The sequence below is a fragment of the Culex quinquefasciatus genome, chromosome 1, assembly GCF_015732765.1.
Source record: "Culex quinquefasciatus strain JHB chromosome 1, VPISU_Cqui_1.0_pri_paternal, whole genome shotgun sequence".
Taxonomy (NCBI): Eukaryota; Metazoa; Arthropoda; class Insecta; order Diptera; family Culicidae; genus Culex; species Culex quinquefasciatus.
In genome coordinates, this window is record NC_051861.1 from 71,285,526 (window position 1) to 71,309,905 (window position 24,380).

The following is a 24,380-nucleotide window of genomic DNA, read 5'->3' on the forward strand; positions in this document are numbered from 1 at the left end:
CGGGTTGCACGATTTTTCACTGTGGCAGTGCATTTGTGGAGGAAAAGTCGAAAATTCGCCATACAGCATTAGGGTGACAGTGAAAAAAAATAATTAAATGCTCATAGGCCACGAGTATCCTTGACTAAACTTGACCAAACTGTGAGTGTTTGTCTTTGTTTTGAACGCGTAATCGAGTTTGACTATCTTTCATAAGAAATCCGTAGTTTAGTGAAAGTTTTGGAACTTCGCAAGGCATTCATTTCTGGAAACCGTATCGCAAAGTATCAGTCTTTTTAGTAAAAGTATTTCAATTTCCTTTTGATTTATAAGAATGTTTATTTGATGAGTTTTTAAGAACCACCTAGTCACATTCTAGAAGAGCTGGTTCTGCCAGAATCCTGCTAGATCGGTGGTACATTTCTGCTAGAATGATGTGAGAATATCCAGCTCTGTAAGAACTCTGCTAGAATCCTGCTAGAACGTCGTGACTTCAATGACTACTTTGATCAATTAATCGAATTCAATGAATTACTCAAAATTAGGCCTAGATGATAGGTTTGACACGAAAGGTACTTGGTTGGGCAAGCGTATAGGGTCACCCTAATACTCACTCACAAACACAAACCCTTACCCTTACCTATCGAAACGTTCCACCTCCTCACTCAAGTCACCTCCTCCTGACAAGTGGGACATTGCCGAGAGCCGTGCTGGCGGCTTTTGGCACCGTTCTCCAGAAGAATGGCAATTTTGTACCAAACTCTAGACAACCAACCGCAAGATAGGGCGCCGAAGATATCGTCGATGGCAGATAGAATTGTTTGGTAATAAGATTTTTATCCCGCAGCTTCCAAAACCACAAGCCATTCTGTGTTTTGGACAATCGATGTTTTTCGGAATGTTTTCCGTTTGTTACGTTTTGGAACACGACTCGAGCCTTGCAGCGAAACAATAAATCATGGCTCATGTTAAAAAGCAATAAAAGTGCTGACAAGCTATTATCGGTACAAACATGCCGCCTTGGGGACCCCGGCTCGTGCCAAGGCCACAGAAGGCAATGCAGGATTTGATTTTTAGGATGATTTATTATTGCTGACTCGAAAACATTGACAGTTAAACTTGATAACTTGATTTCGACCGTCATCCTTTGCCTGTTTCCGCCCTATTGAAAAGTTTTTGCGGAATTTTAGTCATTACTTTGAACAGCATCATTGAACTTGAAAAAAAGTTTGGGACCATGAAACGTGTCAAACAAAGAATAAAGGCAATCCAATTAAGTTGAATCGCAAATCCGAAAACAACAGCTGCTTTGAATTCATTATTAAAGCCGCTGACAAGTTCATAACACATTGCGTCTCCATTAAATCAATTTCCCGGGCAGACGGTAATAACTAAATTCATGCCATTTCAATAACAAATACTGTTAAAATAACAAAAAATGTTATGGAATCTTCTTGAAAAATTCATTTTTGCGTAAGGGTTTAATAACGGTTTATGTTATCATAACAATAATTGTTATTGGTCTGATATTGGTTGGAAACCAAAACAACTTTGGAATAACATTTTTTGTTATGGAAGAATATCTCCAACTGTTATTGGGATGATCGGATTAGTTGTTAAAATAACAAAAAATAATAACAAAGATTTGTTCGAAGAATAACTTAAAATGTTATAAGTCTGTTATTACAATAACAATCCAATAACAAAAAAATCATAACGGCGCATAACAAAACTTGTTATAAATAACATAAAATGTTATTGGCCTAGTATTTTCAAATAACAAAAAATGTTATTCCCAAGTTATTTCCATCTGCTCGGGTTAATCGAAGTTAATTGGACGAGGCGCTTAGTTGTTCAGTTTTGGTTCAATGTAGGATACATTTGCTTGGAATGTGTGATGTTGAAAATGCGTTTCTCTCAATTGATAGATACAAAAATGCTTTTATACGCAATTATAGTTTAATTATGTTTGTGTCTAAATTTCTTTTCGAGCAGAAACTTGAAATAGAGACCTCAAAAGACCTGGGGGTCGTGAATTTGATTTTGATTTGGTCTAAATTTCTTTACACATACACCAAACAGTTAGTTGGACTTTTAAACAAGACTCTCCACTCAAGAAATAAAAAAAAAACCCTTTAAACAACCTTCAAGTTTCTTCTATCAAGTATAAACGATTCAGGAGAGACGGCAGTGAAAACTCAGTTCCAATGCTGGAAGGATCTGTTCGCAGAGCGAGCATGTAGTGTGTTCCATAAATATTACATGAAATCAAGCACATTGAGTTTGTTTCGTTTGCACAGGCTTTCAGCATCACATCACTAACTTTTCCCCACCCACACTGCCTCTGTCGACCTCTGGGGTGGTCTCCATGTTGTAAACGAATGCAACAAGTTCATAACTTTTAGCGTGCTCTCCATCAATGTTGGGTGTGCGGTGTAGTAGTGTGCTGCTACACACACACACACACACACACACACACACATACAGGTGAACATGTCGAAAACTGCCAACGGCGGAAACGGAACCACAAGTCATTCCAATTAGTTTCAAACCGGTAGAGATCAAACGGGACTGTTTACATCGATTTATTGCCGAGCCAATTTCCATCAATTTTGATGGATAAGGAGAGTGACCGGTCACCTGTCTGAAACAGTTGGAAAACACAGCAAATCGATGGAAAATTTATCATAATCGCATTGTATCAGTTATCAGCTAGGCATCATTTTGAAAAATCGATTTAATTAGCCATTTTTTTCGTAAATCCTCAATCAACGAAATAGAAGTACCGTCAGCAGGGTTGACAGCTCTGGGGGGTGATCTAATGAACATGTTCATCCTTATTTGGATGATTTACTAATTACTAATTACGCGTATAACTTTGACCAAAAATCACAAACAGATACTTTTCAATCTATTAGTGTTTCAAGGGTAGTCTGGGGGGTAGGGGTAGTCTGGGGGGTGATCTAATGAACATGTTCATCCTTATTTGGATGATTTACTAATTACTAATTACGCGTATAACTTTGACCAAAAATCACAAACAGATACTTTTCAATCTATTAGTGTTTCAAGGGTAGTCTGCTTTATCACTAACTCCCCGCGCTGTAAACAATTTTGGACGCCCTCTTTCAACTTCCAAGTGCAATTAATCATGCTGCGAATATAATGGATGCTTGAAAATGCTTGAAGCCGTTCTTGTAATGGTTATTAAAGCAGAACGGAATAAATTCTGCGGAACTCAAACGCCGGCAACCGCACTGGAGTCTGTGTTCTTTTATGTATATATCTGTATTGTTTCTTTTTTTCATCTTAAATGCATACCATTCACATGTGTTAGACGAGACATTCTTTGCATATTCCTGGGAGATGCATTAAACACACACACACAACAGCGACAAGCCTCATGTGTGTGCGTGTATGTGACAAACCGGAAGCGGCAAGATTATAATACCATTAGTAGGCAACAAAGGCATCGCTCTGAACTGCACTTGAGCTCGTCATGGGTGTCCCTGGCTGGCTGGGGAACAATATGGTGCCAAGAAGGAATTTCTGTTTAAAGTTTTCACTATAATTCATTGTCATTCTTGGGTCTTGTTATATTTCCTGCATCCGGCTTCCCAAAGGGTTTATGCATACTCTTTCACAGTTGGAAAGTGTTGAGAAGTAAAGGGACGACGCACTAGAAAATTAACATAACGCTTTATGCACATTGCGGAAAACGAGGTTTAACTAGTACATTAGAGTGTGCAGAGTGGAAAGGTGGAAACTAAAGTTTGTTAGCCTTGATTATCTAATAAATCCTTGCTAACTTTCTATTTTATTTGCACTTTGATATTGACAAATGAAATACAAGGTAATCAAGATTTTTTCCAAGACCCACAAAATTAAATGTTTAAATTTAAAAAGTGATCTAAAAAGATTGCAAACTAAGAGTGCCATTTATTCGAATTTTCTAACATTTCCTATCAAACAAACTTAGTCGAAATAATAATATCTTTGGAATATAGGGTAGAGCGGGGCAAAGGTACGCACCAAATGACAACCATTCTGTCTACGATATTTCGGATTAAATCTGTTTACCAAAAGGTTCCCTTATTACTTGCCTTCAAAACGTGTTACTAAAATTAACCTTTTTTGGTCTGATTTTGGCAGAAATACTATTTTTAAAATGATTTTGAATCAATACTAAACTGGAAATGAAAGTTATTCAATGAGAAGAAGGATTTCTGAAATTCCTGGCTTGGCAAAATACATGTTAAAAGGTTACACAGATTTTGTGAACCTGAAGTTTTATAAACCTTAATTTGGTAAGCTTCAAATATTAGATTCAAATATTAGATAAGGAATGTATTCTTGTTCACAAATGAGGAACAATAATTATTTATTACTGATATTTTGTACTTAAGTAAAAGAAAAGCTTGAAATTTCGTTTTCCGGTCACTTATTGTGTGATGCTTTAAAAAAACAGTGTTACTACTGAAACATTGAAATTACGTTAAAAATATTTGGGTACCGTCATCTGGGGTGAATTGGGACTACAGTCTGAATAGGGACAGCAGTGTTTGGAGCATTTAATGGTTTTAAATTTGGAAATGGATGTACACATTTTGTTGGTCTGAGTCTGTTCTAACTGAAACCACCCAGAAATATCAAAATATTGTGCTCCTACATTGTTAAAACTGCTGTCCCAATTCGCCCCATGTGTCCCGATTCGCCCCAGTTGACGGAAATTCTCTACCAACTCACACGAAATCGGGAAAAGTTGCCCCGACCCCTCTTCGATTTGCGTGAAACTTTGTCCTAAGGGGTAACTTTTGTCCCTGATCACGAATCCGAGGTCCGTTTTTTGATATCTCGTGACGGAGGGGCGGTACGACCCCTTCCATTTTTGAACATGCGAAAAAGAGGTGTTTTTCAATCATTTGCAGCCTGAAACGGTGATGAGATAGAAATTTGGTGTCAAAGGGACTTTTATGTAAAATTTGACGCCCGATTTGATGGCGTACTCAGAATTCCGAAAAAACGTATTTTTCATTGAAAAAAAAAACACTAAAAAAGTTTAAAAAAATCTCCCATTTCCCGTTACTTGACTGTAAAAATTTTTGGAACATGTCATTTTATGGGAAATTTAATGTACTTTTCGAGTCTACATTGACCTAGAAGGATCATTTTTTCATTTAGAACAAAATTTATTTTAAAATTTCGTGTTTTTTCTAACTTTGCTGGGTTATTTTTTAGAGTGTAACAATGTTCTACAAAATAATAGAGCAGACAACAACAAAAATTTGATATATGGACATAAGGGCTTTGCTTATAAACATCACGAGTTATTGCGATTTTACGAAAAAAAAAGTTTTGAAAAAGTTACTTTTTGCGTTTCTCTTTGTTTCGTCGTCCGTGTCTGTCGCGGGTGACCATGAACGGCCATGATCGATGACGACCAACTTTTTCAAAACTTTTTTTTCGTAAAATCGCGATAACTCGTGATGTTTATAAGCAAACCCCTTATGTCTATATATCAAATTTTTGTAGTTGTCTGCTCTACAACTTTGTAGAACATTGTTACACTCTAACAAATAACCCAGCAAATTTTTGTAATTGTCTGCTCTACAACTTTGTAGAACATTATTACACTCTAACAAATAATCCTGCAAAGTTGGAAAAATCACGAAATTTTAAAATGAAATTTTTTGTTCTTAATGGAAAAATTACCCTTCTGGGTCAATGTAGATTCGAAAAGAACATTAAATTTCCCATAAAATGGCATGTTCTATTTTGTTTTACAGTCGAGTAACGGAAAATGGCAGAATTTTAAAACTTTTGAAGTGTTTTTCGATGAAAATACATTTTTACGGAATTCTGAGTATGCCATTAAATCGGACGTCTAATTTTACATAAAAGTGCCTTTGACACCAAATTTCTATCTCATCACCGTTTCAGGCTGCAAATGATTGAAAAACACCTCTTTTTTCGCATGTTCAAAAATGGAAGGGGTCGTACCACCCTCCGTCACGAGATATCAAAAAACGGACCTCGGTTTCGTGATCAGGGACAAAAGTTACCCTTTAGGACAAAGTTTCACGCAAATCGAAGAGGGGTCGGGGCAACTGCTGTGTGAGTTGGCGGAGAATAACCCATTTTTCCTTTCAGTCTCAATTACTCAAATGATCAATCTCCTTTTTATCTTTTGTTTACTTGGTTGAAATATTACGTACCTCAAAACTATGTAACTTATGAATCACCTTCACGTAACATTCATTAAATAACAATCAAAATTTCGATACATTTGTCGACAGTGTACCATCTACTAAATGTTTAACGTAATATTTGAACAAACTCTTGTTACACAGAATTCATATTTTAAAGCTTTTGCTTTCACCACAGGCAGAGTTCGGAAAACCACTCACACTCACAAATCGAGTAGGCTTCCTCACAGCAAACACTCTCGATACTCACCGTGAGTGTGAGGGCTGAGTAAATTTACTCATATTTGAGTAAAATGAGGGTGTGAGTAGGCCGTTTCCAACAATTTGTTATTTACAAAATCATTGACAACATCAATCCAAAATCAAGTGTTTATATGAATCGGTTGTACATTCGAGGTAGCGTCAATGTCTATAAATCCGAAGGTTCTGTGTTGGTATTAATGTAGTATCAATATTTTTTTTGTCTGTCTGGTATTTTTTTTTTCATTGATTTAAAAGAAACCTTGGATTGTCAAAGTCCAGCGGATGGGCAATTATTTTCATAATTTTAAGATTGGTGACCGGTCCGTGTTGCTGTGGGTAATGGTCACTCCCTTCGACAGCTGTGCAACTGTGGCCACTCTCGGTCGCTGACAGTTCTACCAATATGTCTTGCCTAAGAAACAGGAGTGGAGCCTCATGGGCTGCCGGTGGCCCTAGCCTAAAGCTGTCCAAAGCACTGTATCGGCCTTTTTTAGTTTTCAGTGAACCTCCAAGCCAAAGTCACCGGCAGCTACTGCAACTTCTTCGGCGTGTCCCGATTCTGAACCAAAACACATTTGTACAACTGTCGACGACCGGCAGTGGCCACTTACCTCAGCTACACGGCCTTCCACTGCTGGTAAAGCTGTTAAAATTCACCCGCAGAGGCATCCCCCGTCTAAACAACCTCCGACCTATCCGTCGGTAGGACTGCTGGAAGCTGACAACAAACTTTGTGATTAAAAAAAATAAACTCGCTGAAAAAAAAACAGATAAAAATCAAGGTTTGAACCACTGTCATAAAAAAATTCTAATTGATAGCACTGCGCCTCTACCAACAGGACTACTTTTTCGCTGTTGAGTTAATAAGAAAATCACCGATGTAGAGTTTGACATCTCGAAATATGTTTTCTAAAATAGCCCTCATGAGCGCTCAAAGCCCTCTTTGTGAGTAAATGAGGAAGGCCCTCACACTCACCGAGAGTGATGAGTAATTTACTCGCAGGTAACTTAGTTTTTCCTCATGGTTGAGGAACTCGTGAGTGAGTTTCCGAACTCTGACCACAGGTACTTCATGTAAAAACTCCCCCAGAGTATCCCAAACCCGAGACCGTGGTGTAGGGGTAAGCGTGGTTGCCTCTCACCCAGTCGGCCTGGGTTCGATCCCAGACGGTCCCGGTGGCATTTTTCGAGACAAAATATGTCTGATCACGCCTTCCGTCGGACGGGAAGTAAATGTTGGCCCCGGACTAACCAAAAAAGGTTAAGTCGTAAGCTCAGTCCAGGTGCAGGAGTCGTCTCCCTGGGTCCTGTCTCGGTAGAGTCGCTGGTAGGCAGTTGGACTCACAATCCAAAGGTCGTCTGTTCGAATTCCTGATTGGATGGAAGCAATGGTGCTAAAAGAGGTTTGCAATAGCCTCAACAATCAAGCCTTCGGACACTTAGTTTCGAGTAGGAATCTCGCAATCGAGAACGCCAAGGCAATGCTATAGAGCGAATAATTTGATTTGAGTATCCCAAACCGTTCCCGTTCTATTGGGTGTAATCATTTTTTCCCCTCAAATAAACTTTGTCGACTGTTGTTTGGCAAGCTGAAATGTAATTCAACAAAAATACCTTCCGTCCGAAGCCAAACCAAACCGGTCGGAGGGAGAGTAAATCAGCCAAGTGAATTGCGTTTTATCAAATTCATCATCCCCGGAGTTCAGTGAAATGAAAAATTCCGGAAAACAAGCAGTATTGTGAGGGTACATGAATTTTTCAAGAACACATCCACTGAGCATAACGCTTTCCGTTTTGCGAAATTTTCTTTTTTTGTTCCCCGCAATCTCGCTTTTCATTACTTTGGTATTGTGTCGTCGACGTAAAGCTGCTGGTCGTCAGTGAGAATGCTCTGCTCGTGAAAGGTTACTTTTCGGGAGCTGTTTGGTTCTCATTATCGGGGTTGGTCTGTTGGGGTCGGTTTGGTGCAAACTTTCATGGGAAAAGGTAAACCACCCCCGGGTTGGGTAAATCAAAGCTTAATTAAATCACACGCAGCGAGTAGATTTTATATTTCACGTAACCCCCATTAAACACAGGTCCCGATTTCAACCGAAACCTTGCCTGAAACCACTTGATAAAAGTCCAATTTGTACAACCATCAACCTTGTAACAGTAGTAAGCTTGAATTCAGCTCGACCCTTGTCACAGATTGGACAAATGGAAATATTTTCTCTGTCTCTGCTGCATGCCTTTGAAGTTAGGGTGGTCGTGGTGGAAAAAGTTTCTATGGGCTATTTTAGGATTTTTTTAAGCCATAAGTTTTCCATTCGTTGTTAAATCGTGTGAAATAATTTGCTTTTTGTATCTGCTCTGGTGAAAATGTGCTTTCCGGAGGGTCACACCGTATCGTGTCACGCCCCGGATGGAAAAGTGGAAAATAAATCCTCTCGATTATACAAATTTGTAAGACGACAAGGGATCTCACCCCACAAATGGCTGCCAGCCAACTGGCTTTACAACCCCCAATGTCAGTGCCAGTGCTGAGCCGGTGGAATTTGTGTTTGTATTATCAAAGAGATTTGTTTTCTCGGACGGAGCCGGAGATGAGTGGCTTCTTTTGTTTCAAGATTTAGTCGGAGTTGTTTCATGTTGGTTCACGTTACATTTTGCAGAACATAAGCTGTTGTCCTATTTCAGGAAATGTTTCCTAACACTAGAGAACATTTAGATTTAAAATCGAGTTGAAATACCCTTACAACAAGATAGCACCACCATGAAGATTTTGAGAATCTTGCTCTCAACCAGCAGTCTTTTCGTCCTGGGTTGAACCGAAGAAAACAGAGACGGAAAGAGAAAACCATCACTTGTGAAAAGAAGGAAAACTTATTATTGCGGATAATTTGTTATTCAGTTATACATAATCGCCGGCATACTTGCAGACTGGCTACGGTTTATAACCAGTGGAATTGATGAGATCAATTTACACATAATGAAATGTTCTTTTTTTGTGAGAAATTAAATTAACTGAGCAGTATTTGTCAGTTGATTCTGTCTCAAGTTGCGATTTGATTTATTCAGCAAATATAAATCCTCTCCTCTTCGTATGAAATCGAGTTTCATTGAGAAACAAATTCCGAGCACTAATTTGCATTAATTGAATGAAAATGTCTAAGGGTTGTATTAAAAGCTTGACTGAAGGGATATTTATAAACTACGTCCCTCGTTAACAATTGACACAAAAAAACTTTTAAAAAGACTGACCTTACTGACAACCAATGAATGAAAAGTAAATTATTCTTTCACAATTTCTGTGGAAAAAAACATCTCCTACATTCACTATTTCACACATCAAGCTCAGAACAGGAACAACTGCTCGTGTGTACCCTAATTGTTATGACTAAATTTAAATCTCTTGCAATTGTTTACGCTACGGCCATTCAAACAGAAAATTCCTCTTTTAAAAATTTGGCAACTGCGTGGACGGAGGAAGTGTGTGAATGTAAACAGTTTATACATTCATTTCACCATGTGAAAGCAATAAATAATCCGTTTACTGTAATGTTGCTTCGTGAGGGTGGTTAGGATTATTAAAAGAAAATTGCTCTATTCTCATATATTTTTTAACGGTTAAAACTGTTTAAAGTTAAATTCGATCATCTGTTAATTTCGCATCATTTCTTTTTTTTTTTGCAGTTCAAACTGGATTACGACAGTCTCGATGAGCAACTACAACAGCAGCAACAATATCACAGTCAAGATGTGCCAGGTAAAAATAACGGAAAACATTTGACAATTCCCTTTGCAAACAATCAGTAGTCGCCATTACCAACGTAATGTTTCCCCTTTTTGCGGTTCGCTTTCAGAGTGGGACACGGGATGGCCACACCACGGTGGACCGGAAAAGGTGATAGTGGAGGTTCAAGAGACGGCCACAGATTCGGTGTCGCTAATCGAGGCGAGCACCTTTGTACATAATTCCACAGAACCTTTAGAGGGTAAGGACAATTGCATTTCCGCTTAAATTCTTGCAGGTTTCTTATTATACACGGAGAAAAAAGAGTTCCCAAAATCGTGAACAAGCGTTCATGAAAATGAGATGGTACATTTTAAAAAACGTACCATGAAATTTGAACACTTTGTTCGTGGTTCCCATGTTCATGAACGCTTGTTCCTGATTGTGGAAACTCTTTTTTCTCCGTGTATGTCTTCTTATGGATATCTAGGCAAATATTTGCTCTTCTGTGTAAAGTCCTAGAGTGTGTAATTTGACTGTCAATGAAGATATAAGGCCGAGAAATGGGAATGGAAATTAAAAAATGAATCAGGATACATATAATGCTTCTACAAACAACATGTTGAAACCAAGGGAATGATGGAATAAGAGGAATTACAAATCCGCATAAATAATTTCAAGATCGTTCAGGTGTGATCCGAAAACGCGATCAAAAATTAAAGTGGAAGTATAAGGCTTTTAACTGCTTATTTAATTGTCGATGTACAGGACGAAGTTGACTTTATAGCTGTCGGCCACCATTGCTAGTACCAACCACTAGTGTCTTCCTTTTATCTACAAGGACTTCGCCGCCCTGGGCTCCTAAGTGTATGAAAGTATGGCACGGAGCGACGGCGCCGAATACCCATATTTACATAAAGAATTTTAAACAGAAAATTCTTCTTTTAAAAATTTGGCAACTGCGTGGACGGAGGAAGTGTGTGATGTACAGGACACCGCACTGTTTTATCATTTTCTGGCGTACATTCAATTTTTCAGCCCAAAACCAGTTATTGAATTGGAAAAATAAAATTATTTTTCAAATTTACTTCTTTTGATTTGTGTGCCCCGACGTCGAAGACCAAGATTGTTTACTTTTTGCTCTTTGTTCTGACAGTCTTGGTCTGACAGATTTGGTCTGACAGCTTTATCATGGATTTTGGTCTGGTCTAGGCGAGGGATAGGACACAGCACATTTCTGGTTGAAACCCATTGTTAGATTGATGCAAGATTTTAATGGTTTTCTAAGACAAATAAATCGATAAATGGACGCGGGAAAGTTACCTTTTACAGCTTTAATTAAATAGTTTTTGCCAGGATTTTGAATTTCAATATCTCGCGTTCAGGGCAAAATTACACAAGAATATCAAAATGTTGTATTACTTCGGCAAATTACAGCGACCAAAATGTGCACTTGGATGGTAAAAAAACATGAAATCAATCGAAAAACATCAAATCATGGAAATCTATTCAATAACATTTCCACACTCAAAAAAATTAGTTCGGGTAAACGTGAACAGAGTTCATGCCAGCGAGAACCAGGAAGAAACTGTTTAACTTGCGTTGTTTTGTAATTCCTTCCCAAGTGACCACTACTCATATTTGGCATGGGGGTCAAAACTGGACCCACTAAACCTTAGCCAAATGAGCTCATATTTTCAGGCTAGCTTCTGAGGCCATAATACTTGACAATTTCGGTTGATTCGCTCAAAATGAAACATTTTGTCATTTTGATATATCCGTGAACCACGCCAAGTCCTGCCAAGACGTGGGTTCAAATACATACATACATGCAAAATTCAATTTGGACATTCACTTTCTTCCGTTAATAAATTTAAAAAAAAAATCTTCAATATCATGGCCTACTATCACTGACTATCGTCAGTGTTACTATGTTCTAACGCAATGTACTGTTCAAAATTGGTGGTTTAGTATTGCACACTTTGCACCAAATTCTCCCCTTGTGCAAATCATAACTGCACACAAAATATTTGCACATTGGAAACCATACCCCTTCAGCAATCGAATACAATTGTCAGTTTTTCCGTAAGAGCACGACCAAAGGGCTTAACATGCATTTTAAAACTTAAAGCGCGACATTTTCATATCCGGCAACACTGTACGTAAATTTTGAGTACGCCATTCGATTCTACGTCAAAAAATCTTCAAATGTACATACGCAAAAGTTGAATCTTAGCAAAATAAATTTTCAATATGAAGTTTTTCAAAAATCTCAGAAAAAGAGGGGGGTACCATATGTCACCAAACTTGGGATTCTTTGTTTTTGGGGCAAAAACAACCCCCATGCCAAATATGAGCAGATTTGGTGAAGGTCGATGTTGGACGCGTGGTCACTTGCGACGGAATGAGCCATTTATTTTAACCGAACGCAATCCTAAATATAAAAATATTGTGGAAAAACAATGTTAAAACAGCTAAAAACATCCTAAGCTTCAAAGTGCTCTAAAAATTGCTGTTTTAATTCACTCTAGTTGAGCATATATTCAAAATTTAAATTTCATTTGTAGCTTAGATGGCACCAGAGTTCGTTGCAAAGTTCATTATGTTCCGAAGTTGAATCAAACGAAAAATCAGCTGCGCACATCGGTGCTCATCTGCATCATTTCCCAATTTGAATAAATCATAAAAGTGGAAATCTGCCACCTCCAGAGAGGAATGGCAGAGCAAAGTATGTTATGTTGTACGAAACCAGACTTGTCCCCAGAATGAATACTGCGCTTATCGGTATCGCTTTCACTCTGCACAGGACATGGAAATTTATGCTTCCACCAGTTTGGGAGGGAGGGGAGCCCTGAATGTCTGTCAGCTTGTCTCTCTTCACACACACACTCACTCTCACTTGGAAAAAGCGTTTCCAGAGTGTAATTACGAAAATGCACTAACGGTTGGAAACCGTAATATCCGGCGGCAAACTGGAGATCGTTTTTCAAATTACTCATTAGTTTATTGTTGCCGTGTGACATTTGTGAGCCGTGGATTATGGACTTTTCTGCTGTTACAATGCTACGACCTTGTGCTTTTTTATTACATAAATTATATCGCGCTATACTGTCAATGACAAAAAGGTCAAATGTTGGTTGTTGATTTTTAACGATAATAACTTTAACATTTTTGTAATATTGTGAATCAAAACGCCAAATGCGTAAAATGAACACATCGTCCTTGAATAACAACGAGGCCAGAAAGTGATATCTGTTACATTGTACAAGATAAATATCACCCCGAGGATAAAGACTTTAGCCAAATGACAAACGCACACACACACACACACACATCATACGCACCAAGCAGGGGGTTACTTTCACTCGCGTTTCAGCAAGCTTTTTGGGACTTGTTTGCTTGAGGCTCATTTGGATGGTTCCCGCTCATCATCGTCGTAACATAACGAGTGCGATTAGAAGCGACGATGTCAAAACTCACACTCTCATGAGCAACGGAGAGGCTTTCCATCGACGTCAGTCACTGTGTGTCCTTTCCGGCGTATGAGACAATGGCCTCGCGCTCAAGTGGCTAGCAAACACCATTTCCTTGAACGCAGTAAAGGAACAGACGACTGACCTACACTCAGTCGCATTGAACAAAAAACCAGTTAAAAATATCTTTTTGGAAATAAATTATTCCAAAATGCAAACAATTGCTTTATGGGTAATTCTCCGCCAACTCACACAGCAGTTGCCTCGACCCCTCTTCGATTTGCGTGAAACTTTGTCCTAAGGGGTAACTTTTGTCCCTGATCACGAAACCGAGGTCCGTTTTTTGATATCTCGTTACGGAGGGGCGGTACGACCCCTTCCATTTTTGAACATGCGAAAAAAGAGGTGTTTTTCAACAATTTGCAGCCTGAAACGGTGATGAGATAGAAATTTGGTGTCAAAGGGACTTTTGTGTAAAATTAGACGCCCGATTTGATGGCGTACTCAGAATTCCGAATAAACGTATTTTTCATCGAAAAAAACATTAAAAAAGTTTTAAAAATTCTCCCATTTTCCGTTACTCGACTGTAAAAAAATTTGGAACATGTCATTTTATGGGAAATTTAATGTTCTTTTCGAATCTACAATGTCCCAGAAGGGTCATTTTTTCATTTAGAACAATATTTTTCATTTTAAAATTTCGTGTTTTTTCTAACTTTGCAGGGTTATTTTTTAGAGTGTAACAATGTTCTACAAAGTTGTTGAGCAGACAATTACACAAAATTTTATATATAGACATAAGGGGTTTGCTTATAAACATCACGAGTTATCGCGATTTTACGAAAAAAAGTTTTGAAAAAGTTGGTCGTCATCGATCACGGCCATTCATGGTCACCCGCGACAGACACGGACGACGAAACAAAGAGAAACGCAAAAAGTAACTTTTTCAAAACTTTTTTTCGTAAAATCGCGATAACTCGTGATGTTTATAAGCAAACCCCTTATGTCTATATATCAAATTTTTTGTAATTGTCTGCACTACAACTTTGTAGAACTTTGTTACACTCTAAAAAATAACCCTGCAAAGTTAGAAAAAACACGAAATTTTTAAATGAAAAATTTTGTTCTAAATGAAAAAATGACCCTTCTGGGACATTGTAGATTCGAAAAGTACATTAAATTTCCCATAAAATGACATGTTCCAAAATTTTTTACAGTCGAGTAACGGAAAATGGGAGAATTTTTAAACTTTTTAGTGTTTTTTCGATGAAAATGCGTTTTTCGAATTCTGAGTACGCCATCAAATCGGGCGTCTAATTTTACATAAAAGTCCTTTGACACCAAATTTCTATCTCATCACCGTTTCAGGCTGCAAATTGTTGAAAAACACCTCTTTCTCGCATGTTCAAAAATGGAAGGGGTCGTACCGCCCCTCCGTCACGAGATATCAAAAAACGGACCTCGGTTTCGTGATCAGGGACAAAAGTTACCCCTTAGGACAAAGTTTCACGCAAATCGAAGAGGGGTCGGGGCAACTTTTCCCGATTTCGTGTGAGTTGGTAGAGAATTACCCTTATCTTATTCAATAATTACATTGTAAGTTAGTTAAATAATAATCAAAATTTAAAAAAAAATACAGGTAAGTTCAATGAATACAACAATATTACAATTTCATGATGCACACAATTTCTCAAATTCTTTTGACTGTTTCGTTTGTTTAAGTGACAGATTGAGAACATCATCCCCTCGGTTGTTGTATCTTTCAGCTTATATGAAATCTAAACTTATTTCGTTTGAACAACTGAGCGTAAGGTTGCGAAAAGTAAAAAATTTACCAAAAAGAATTATAATACGCTCCTTGCCTTCTTCCAACAAATATTTGGACTGTTGATAAGTGATCCTGACGGGGCGGCTTCATTTTTCTTTGCGATTTTCCAAGGAAGAAGTTCGCTCTGTCTTTCGCCACACCAGCATCGATTTTTCGGACGATTTGCTTGCTTCAGTCGGAAGATTCGTATGTCCAACGAACCTAGCCAGCACCCATCATCATGCTGTGAAATATCATCCCGCATGGCTTCACGCTGTGTTTTATTATAATATTCTGCTTTTTGCCAATCCAACGATTTATTCCTTTTGTACTCAGCCCCGCATCGGCACTTTCGTTGGCACAAGGAGCTTTTCCGTAATATGTTCGTGCTTCTATTTCTTTACACATTTTTATAGAAATGAGTTCATCCCTTTTGATCTCGGTATTATCATAAAAAAGAAAAAAAAAACGAAAGTGTTCCTTCATCCGGCAAACACAACAGCAGCTTTTCTACGCTCTTGAACACTTTTCTCGCCTTCGTCTTGGGTCGTGATGGTTCGGGTCAAATGCAAAAGAAAATATGAGCAAGTACGGATAGTCGAAGCAGTGCAATCAAATTTACGATGCCTTCGGTTGGGGACATCCTTTACAAAACCGTTACTTGGGTCAACATTGCATAGTGTGAAACTCGAATTTTTTTTAATGTTGCTCTTCAAACTTAGTTTAATACGGCAAAAATAAATTCTTCTCTTTTCACGAAGAGAACGAACGCCCTTGAAGAGTTTAGTGTTTAGTGTTAAGGTCAACATTCCGTAGGTCGTCTTCCTAATGGCTTATGTATATTGTACAATCACTCAACTTAGAAAGTTGAAAAGGAATCTAATCTTCTACAATGGAGAAGTATTGTTATATTTCAAAATCTACGCTAAGTTGACGTTTCCATAGCAAAGGTAAACAACTGCATAGCAACGTAGGGAATGGCTTCTAATTCCTAACATTGGCATGTTTCATAGCTGTCCCATATGCAAAAACAGCAAGCTGAGAAAAACGCAAAGCTAGTTTGTACCACGCATAAGGCTACGTGTTTGGTTTTCGCGAAAAAAAAACTGGATTTCCTCCATATTTCTAGAACAAAGTACTATACATATTGTTGGTTTTACAGAAAGTACACACTATTTTGAACCAAAATGCACTCAAAAGTGATGAAAGTGCATATGGGACATTTATGCGAATATGGGCAGTTAAGAAGTTTTCAACTGAAATCTAGTGATAAATAGTTTAGTAGGAAGTGAGCAAGCAAGATTGTACCAATATTTTTGCAAAATAAGTTGTTTTAATAGTGAAAATCATCAAATTGGACAAATTTAGGACCGAATCCTTTACCTGACAAACATATCAGAAAAGGTCCAGCTTATGATAGTACACTATCTGAGCAAGCAATCGATTCCAGAAGGGAAACGATCACCAATTGTGTAGATCCGAGCTGAGAATTGAACTCCCGTTCTACCGTTTACGAGGTGAAAGCGTTAGGTACTACTCTGTTTTCAAATCAAATCTACAACTCCAATACCTCAAACTAGTGTAAAATTTACTGAGGATTCCGAAAATATCAAATTTGAGATCAAAAAGTTAAACCATAGGCTTATATTTCGAGAAATTCCCTGACTTTTGACATGGACATGTAGCATGGATGTTGGATGTTGTTGCAAAAAGTTATTGCGGTTTAAAAATATCTATTTTTAACAGTTATAAGCTACGAGAAAAAGTCAAAGCTATCCAGGATCTTTATGACACATTTTGAAGTCCTCCAAAAGAGCTTTCAAGGCAACAAGAGAATTGGATTTCATGATAGCAATTTGAAGATTTTTACTGTTTTTGAAACATTGATTTTCAATATCCATTAACCCCCTTTTCCTCTGTCACAGAGGGCTCACAAACAAACGCTGAAACGCTAATCCAAATCGATGCACCTCGATACGACCTGTGACAAACTCTTAAAAAACTCGCTCTCACGACTCGACCTCACGACTCTTAAAAAAGGCCGGAACTGTCATTTACTTCCATCACCGAATCCAGCTACAGTGAGTCAAATATTTGTCCGTACCCCCCCATACGGAAAATGTTTGTGATATAAAAGTTCATAAAATACGACCAAAGTACCATGTTTTATACATCAATCGACGCGGCAGAATATCCTTTTTAAGACACTGTCATTGGATTTGCAAAAAACTTTTTCTAAAAAAATACAAAAATAGTTTACTGAAAATAGTCAAAAAAAGAGGTCAAATAATTGTCCGTACCCCTAATAAAAGTACAAAATCTGATCGATTTAAGTGAATTCATTTATTAAATGTTGTTTCTGTGTCAAATACTAGTACCTCTAGCCAGTTTGTGACAACTTTGAACTTCTGATAACTTTGTTAAGTTAGTTTATATTAAAAATTGGTTTAAATCTAGTTTTTTTATGTAAAACTTATCAAAACATTAGTTTATAAACAACTATTTTTAAAAAATTGCTTTTTTATGTTGTAAGAGTCTCTATTGACCAAGTTTTAACAATATTAGTTCGAAATATACAATGTTTTCATCTTTTTAATTGACATTTTTCGACCAAAAATACTGTTTCGGAACAATACCGTTAAACAATCCGGATTGTCCCGGAACCGGTTTAACCCCTTGGAGGGAAATTTTGTGGTGGTCAGCAGGGATGCCAGATACACAGATTTGTCTGTGTTTCACAGACTTTTGAGCTTGTGCCAGACATTTTTTGAGGTGCACAGACTTTTAAAAAACTTCATTAAATTAATATTTTTAATCTTTTTTGTCGAAATTTATTTCGTTAGACTTCAAATGCTTAAAAACGCGATTTCTGATGTATTTCAATGACTGTGAATTGATATATTTAAATTTTAGACAAATGCACAGACATACACAGACTTTTTTACAGACATTTTAAAAAACCAAGTGGCATCCCTGGTGGTCAGATAGAGGACAAAAAAACCCACCTCTTGCAATTTGAAGCATCCAATTTCGTCCACTACAGCCCGATTACGAGTCCCTAGACTGAAATTTGAAATTTTCACTTTCCGTGCTGAGAATTTCTGTACCGTCCTGGGTCAGAATGTTTTGCTTGGGGAATTTGAAAATTTCAAATTTCAGACTAGGGACTCGTAATCGGGCTGTAGTGGACGAAATTGGATGCTTCAAATTGCAAGAGGTGGGTTTTTTTGTCCTCTATCTGGCCACCACAAAATTTCCCTCCGAGGGGTTAAACCGGTTCCGGGACAATCCGGATTGTTTAACGGTATTGTTCCGAAACAGTATTTTTGGTCGAAAATTGTCAATAAAAAAGATGAAAACAATGTATATTTCGAACAAATATTGTTAAAACTTGTTCAATAGAGACTCTTACAACATAAAATAGCAATTTTATAAATATAGTTGTTTATAAACTAATGTTTTGATAAGTTTTACATAAAAAAACTAGATTTAAACCAATTTTTAATATAAACTAACTTAACAAAGTTATCAGAAGTTCAAAGTTGTCACAAACTGGATAGAGGTACTAGTATTTGACACAGAAACAACATTTAATAAATGAATTCACTTAAATCGATCAGATTTTGTACTTTTATTAGGGGTACGGACAATTATTTGACCTCTTTTTTTGACTATTTTCAGTAAACTATTTTTGTATTTTTTTAGAAAAAGTTTTTTGCAAATCCAATGACAGTGTCTTAAAGAGGATATTCTGCCGCGTCGATTGATGTATAAAACATGGTACTTTGGTCGTATTTTATGAACTTTTATATCACAAACATTTTCCGTACGGGGGGGTACGGACAAATATTTGATTCACTGTACATAAACACCGTGGCCTTCCCTCCCCCCCCTCCCCCCCCCCTCACCCGCTCCCTAATTTAACTTATTGTATGTAACGTAGTTTTTCACTAGGCACTCCTCTTCAAAAGGCCACGTGGTTTATGGATGAGCCCACACTACAACCGAGAAAAATAGTTTGCGAAAAACAATAAAAATTGTAGCATTTTTGCTGCGTTCGAAGCCGTTCCCAACACGTGGTGGGTTCACAGGGCTTTTATCGGCGCAGTAAAGTGTGTGTTGTGTAAAGTGGCATCCCGTTCGTCGATGAAGCGAAAAGCAAACTAAACCCTTCTTCCAGCAAAGCTTTTTTCCCCTCTGGCGTAACATGAGAAGACGACGATGCTGCTGCAGGATAAAAGGTTTGTGATAAACAACAAATAACTGCACAGCAATCGACGCTTCTTGGCAGCAGTTGCGTCAAGAGTGTCCTATGAAAGAATGAGGCAACGTGGTACAAAATATTGAAAGCTTTTTTTTAGAATATTTATGATAAATTTCTGGAGAATAGGAATAATATTGATGTTGTTCCTTGCCAACACTGGGCACGATCCAGAACAAAGTTAAAGATTGTAACCCTCTAAGGAAAAATTGTCACATGATAATGGGTGTGTGTGTGTATTTGTGTTTGTAGAAAGAAAAACATCAACGTCGTTTTCCCAACGAAGGGACAAACATTCCCCACCCATGTTGTCGACGGTGGCGGAGGTGTTCGAAATCGGCAATATCCGGACGCTCCGTATACGCTCGATTACAATCTCCAGCAAGTATCGATTACATGCCCTGGCAAAGAAAAGAGGGAAATTGTGATACTTGGGTACAATGTCATGCACCTGGTCCGGTCAGAAATATTTTTCCCCTTTTCTTCTTCCTCACGCTGACCATTTTTATGGTACTTTTTACGGTTGATCTTTATCACCAGCTTGGTACTAAACACCGAATTCAGTGCGTCGTATAAACGGTCATTGATACTTTTTTATTTCTATTGTTTTATTGTGAAAGCATCCGAAAATGTGCGAAGCACAGTGGATTGAAATGTTTTCAAGGTGGGTTTTAGCTCGATTGAATTTATTTTCGTTGCTCTAAAGTAAATTAACTCCAATTCAACCCTCAGAATAAGTACTTTTAAAAAATTTAAAACATTCATCGCTAACGGCGCCCTTTTCATCGCCGGTATCAACTTATTCACGATTCTGCACACGTTATCTGAACATTTCGTCTAAATCAAATTTGCAGCAAGACGGTTTCGCTCAGCGAGCACGATTTTCCGGTTGACATGGAAGGATCTTCTTTGCCACCCCTTCCCCCTACCCCCTCTTGAAGAGGGATTATCAGACAGACTTTTCCATCATCAAACATTTAACTCGACACTCGACAGCTCTATCGTCATTAGTGGATGTGTGGGTGTGTGTATCTGTTCCGGGAAAGAGAGCTTATACGAACGTAGTAATTTTTATCTATTCTACATCACCAGACTGGCAGAGTGTCGAATGGCGGAATCAGTGCTCCATGTGGTGGCCACCAAAACATACACACACACACGTTCCGTTTTCTCGAGCAGCTTATGCTTGATGAACTGTGTAGTTAGTGGCGGGACCGGTATAGGAGAACTCTCTCGTAATTGAAATTCCATTTTATATATCTCCTATGAATATTTTGCAGTGGGGTGGAATTCGCCCCACCTGGCTTGGAAGTACAATCACGTGAGGTGGGTTCCATGTTAAAGCTGATTAGTTTCAAATTAGATTAGAAGAGGGGTCGAGTTGTTTGGATACTTTAATTTAAAGCAAACTGATTACTCCTGATTCAAGGCTGTTTTAAATTTTGTTTATAATCTTAAAAAATATCGAGTTCAAAACTTCAAAATAAATCAATAGACACCAAACCAAACGAATAATTCACAAACTCCTTCCCGATTCCTTCTTCATTTTTCAGAATCTGGACCAACGATAGTTGTAAGGCCCGAGGAGGCACTAATCGTACTTTTCGTACTCATACTATGGGTTTGCGCAATTGGACTGTTCTTTCACCGGTGGGGCAAGATTCGAATGCTCGAACCGTACCAACCAAAATTCATCCAACAGCATCGAGGTTCCTGCCCGCTGGTGGACTTGGATCTGGACCTTCCAACCGTGCCACAGGTAAAGGTGTAATCATTTATACAGTTTATTACTGAACTTTTAATTTGACTTTGAAAAAGGCGTGTTCAAAATTAAACACTCGAGAAATCTCTGCATTGAATATGCAAAGCTATACTCGTCGTTAATTAAAATGCACTCTCCTTCATCTGCAGAGATCATCCCTTTCAAAAATGTCCCTCGGTCTGCCACCAACGATGACGTCTGTTTGTGCGGGAGGTGAGTGCCAAATAATGCCCTTGTCACGACTGCTGTGCTGTAGCATTTCATTACCATTTACAATTCGTCCGCATTGTGTGTATGCTCTCTCTCTCTCCTCCCACCCACAACTTCACAGGATATCCCGGATACATGCGACCGCGCCAAAATTCGGTGTTTGTGGGACCCCACGTGGTTTCGCCTCCGCAACCACCGAGGAAGACACGGTCGGCTGTCGACATCCACTCGATGATACTGAGCGAAGGTGATTCGGAAGCGGTTTAGTTCCAACTACCATCCATCCATCCATCAGCAAATCTCTAGCCTCTCAACCAGCCAACAACAACATCACCATCGTCGTCGTCGTCAGGGGCCAACATTCCCGGGCCAGTTTGAAAGGGCAGTGTTGGTGCATCCTACAAAACAACTCAATATTTTTATATCATGATATACATATATTTACATTTAGCTTTTCCTTTTTATACAAGAGTGATGTTTGAACCAGAGCAACAACAAAAAAAAATAATAGAAGAAATATGGAAACAGTAGTCGTAAATACGGTTCACCCTTGTTGAGTATGGCCAAATGGTAGATCATTTTCTCGTGTGTTTGAAGTGTTGTTTATACTCGTAACGTTTTATGACCAAACTAGACGTTGATTCACAAACAAAAACAAAAAAACTAGACCGATGCATGCGTTGAAGCGTGTGCATCTGTAAACGGGTTTTACTTGTAAAAGCGCTTTCGAAATTCCATTTATGATGAATTTTGAGCAGAATAATTCTAAAAATAGCACATTAATAACCGACAAGAATCAAAAACACACATACGTACAATATCGGTTGGGAAAGTGGTACGGCACGGGATTGGCAGCAGACAATGCCCTTGCACGAAATTAATCCATTCTCTGATCGAGCGGAGCACCAAACAACATAGATCGAGATTAAAATATCCAATCCACTTCCTGGCGAGTATAAATGATGGCAGAAAGATTCTGCACTGACATGTTTAGAGTGGTTTTCAATTTTAAAACAAATTTATAAAGGCGCGAAATGACGCAGGACCAACGAAGACACGAAGATAATATGATTTTTTTGGGTTTAGATAAAATTGAAACACGAACAATATTTTTAATTTTAAAACCACTAACTGAATATTGAATCACCGTGCGTCTCCATGAAACGGGTTCAAAACAAGTTTGATTTGCAGGCAATTAGAAAAGCTCCTATAAATTATATTTCGTCAATTATCGGTACTGCATCGTGAACATGGCTAAATCGTGGAGCTGACAAATCTTAACTTTTGGCCTCACTCGAGAAATCTCCCAGTTTATTTCTTTATCAGATCTTCAGAAAATGTTATGACAGAAAGCCAAGTTAAACAATGCAAAGCTCAATTATTTAAGTAGATATCGAGTTAATGATGTAAACGTAGCTATTCAGTTTGGAATACAGTTATGTAAATGTCTAGAGCAAATAGATATTCTAAGGTGTTACTCTTTAACCTCTTCAAACAAGCATACAAAAATATGGAATAGAACGTGATTGTTGACAAAGACTAGAGGATTGAGCATGAAATAAAAGTTTTATGAAACAATATTCTATAAAACGTGTTTAATTTTTCTTCCAATAATCTCATTTTAGCAGTTGTTCAAACTTCAACCCTCTCTCGTGAGTCAGCATCACCAGCCACAAATACTTACGATAATTTCCAAAATCTTGAATATTGAAGAACGCCCACAATCATCCCACTAATGGCAACAAAGACTAAATAGGTGTAGGGGGGTGCAGAATTTGCCACCATAGAAAGGTGATCTGAAAATTACTAAACCATGCATTTACTGTGGAATGTTCCCTTCAATTTTGTGGACTTGGTCGAGGAAAAAAAATTTACCATTGTTTTTGATGCAAAATAAAATAATCCATTCGAGTCGAATCGCATAAATTTTAGTTTGCTTTTCATTCCAATGAAAATAACGATCAAAACCGCAAAATAAAACTCTAAAAAACTTAATGTCCTGAGTTCAAACACCCACATCCCCCAACTTGAATTTATCCTCATTTATGTTGGCCACTTTCACAGAAAAAAAAAACATGCCACAATTAATCAAAATTAACTAAACAGTACCCTGCAAAAACAGAGAGTTCCATAGCCGTCTGAGGGCTGCTATCATGTGGCGTCCATCGGCCTAGTCATGCAGTATCAGCGAAACCCAGCTGCCAGCACCATTATCAGACAGCGTCATGCTTTCCCAGCAGGGTGAGACTAATTAATTGACAGGACTAGAGGGTATGAACGACTGGCTTTAATGAAGCACTATCGATAAATTTATATTTGTCCACTTGGCGGCGTCATCGTCCTTCTAGCTAACCCAACGTGTGCACTGACTGTGTGATGTAATAGCTAATATTTCTTTGTTGTTTTGACGAGTAAACGTTTTTGGAAGCATGCTTTCCAAAGTTAAAATTTTTGAAGCACTTTGGCCATGTTCATTTTCAACATCACTGGCGCGTAGGCCAGATTCTTGGGCAGGTTTTGGTTTATTTAACATTGAAGTTTTGAGCATTCTGCAATCTTGCTTTCTCCATAGAGCTCGGTACAGGGCTTCAAAGCTTGGCATTCAAGGGTTTGGGCTCAGTACGTCCACCGGAACATTAATGTAATTTAAATCAGCCACTTACAGGTTTCCAATTCGCGTTATAAACATTTGCGGTTGGGTTAACAAAGTATTAATCTCTTCCT

The 24,380-nt window shown here is 38.1% G+C and overlaps 1 protein-coding gene across 1 annotated transcript in view; it reads left to right on the plus strand.

The window, feature by feature from the left end:
• Positions 1-23,241, plus strand: part of LOC6034439 — a 48,104-nt gene extending 24,863 nt beyond the window's left edge. The window contains exons 2-6 of the mRNA XM_038248698.1: positions 10,104-10,176; positions 10,274-10,405; positions 21,238-21,443; positions 21,596-21,659; positions 21,778-23,241. Coding sequence (XP_038104626.1) covers positions 21,351-21,443; positions 21,596-21,659; positions 21,778-21,923 — 303 coding nt within the window. The 5' untranslated portion in view covers positions 10,104-10,176; positions 10,274-10,405; positions 21,238-21,350 and the 3' untranslated portion in view covers positions 21,924-23,241. The remainder of the gene's footprint in view (positions 1-10,103; positions 10,177-10,273; positions 10,406-21,237; positions 21,444-21,595; positions 21,660-21,777) is intronic.
• Positions 23,242-24,380: the final 1,139 nt, after the last annotated feature.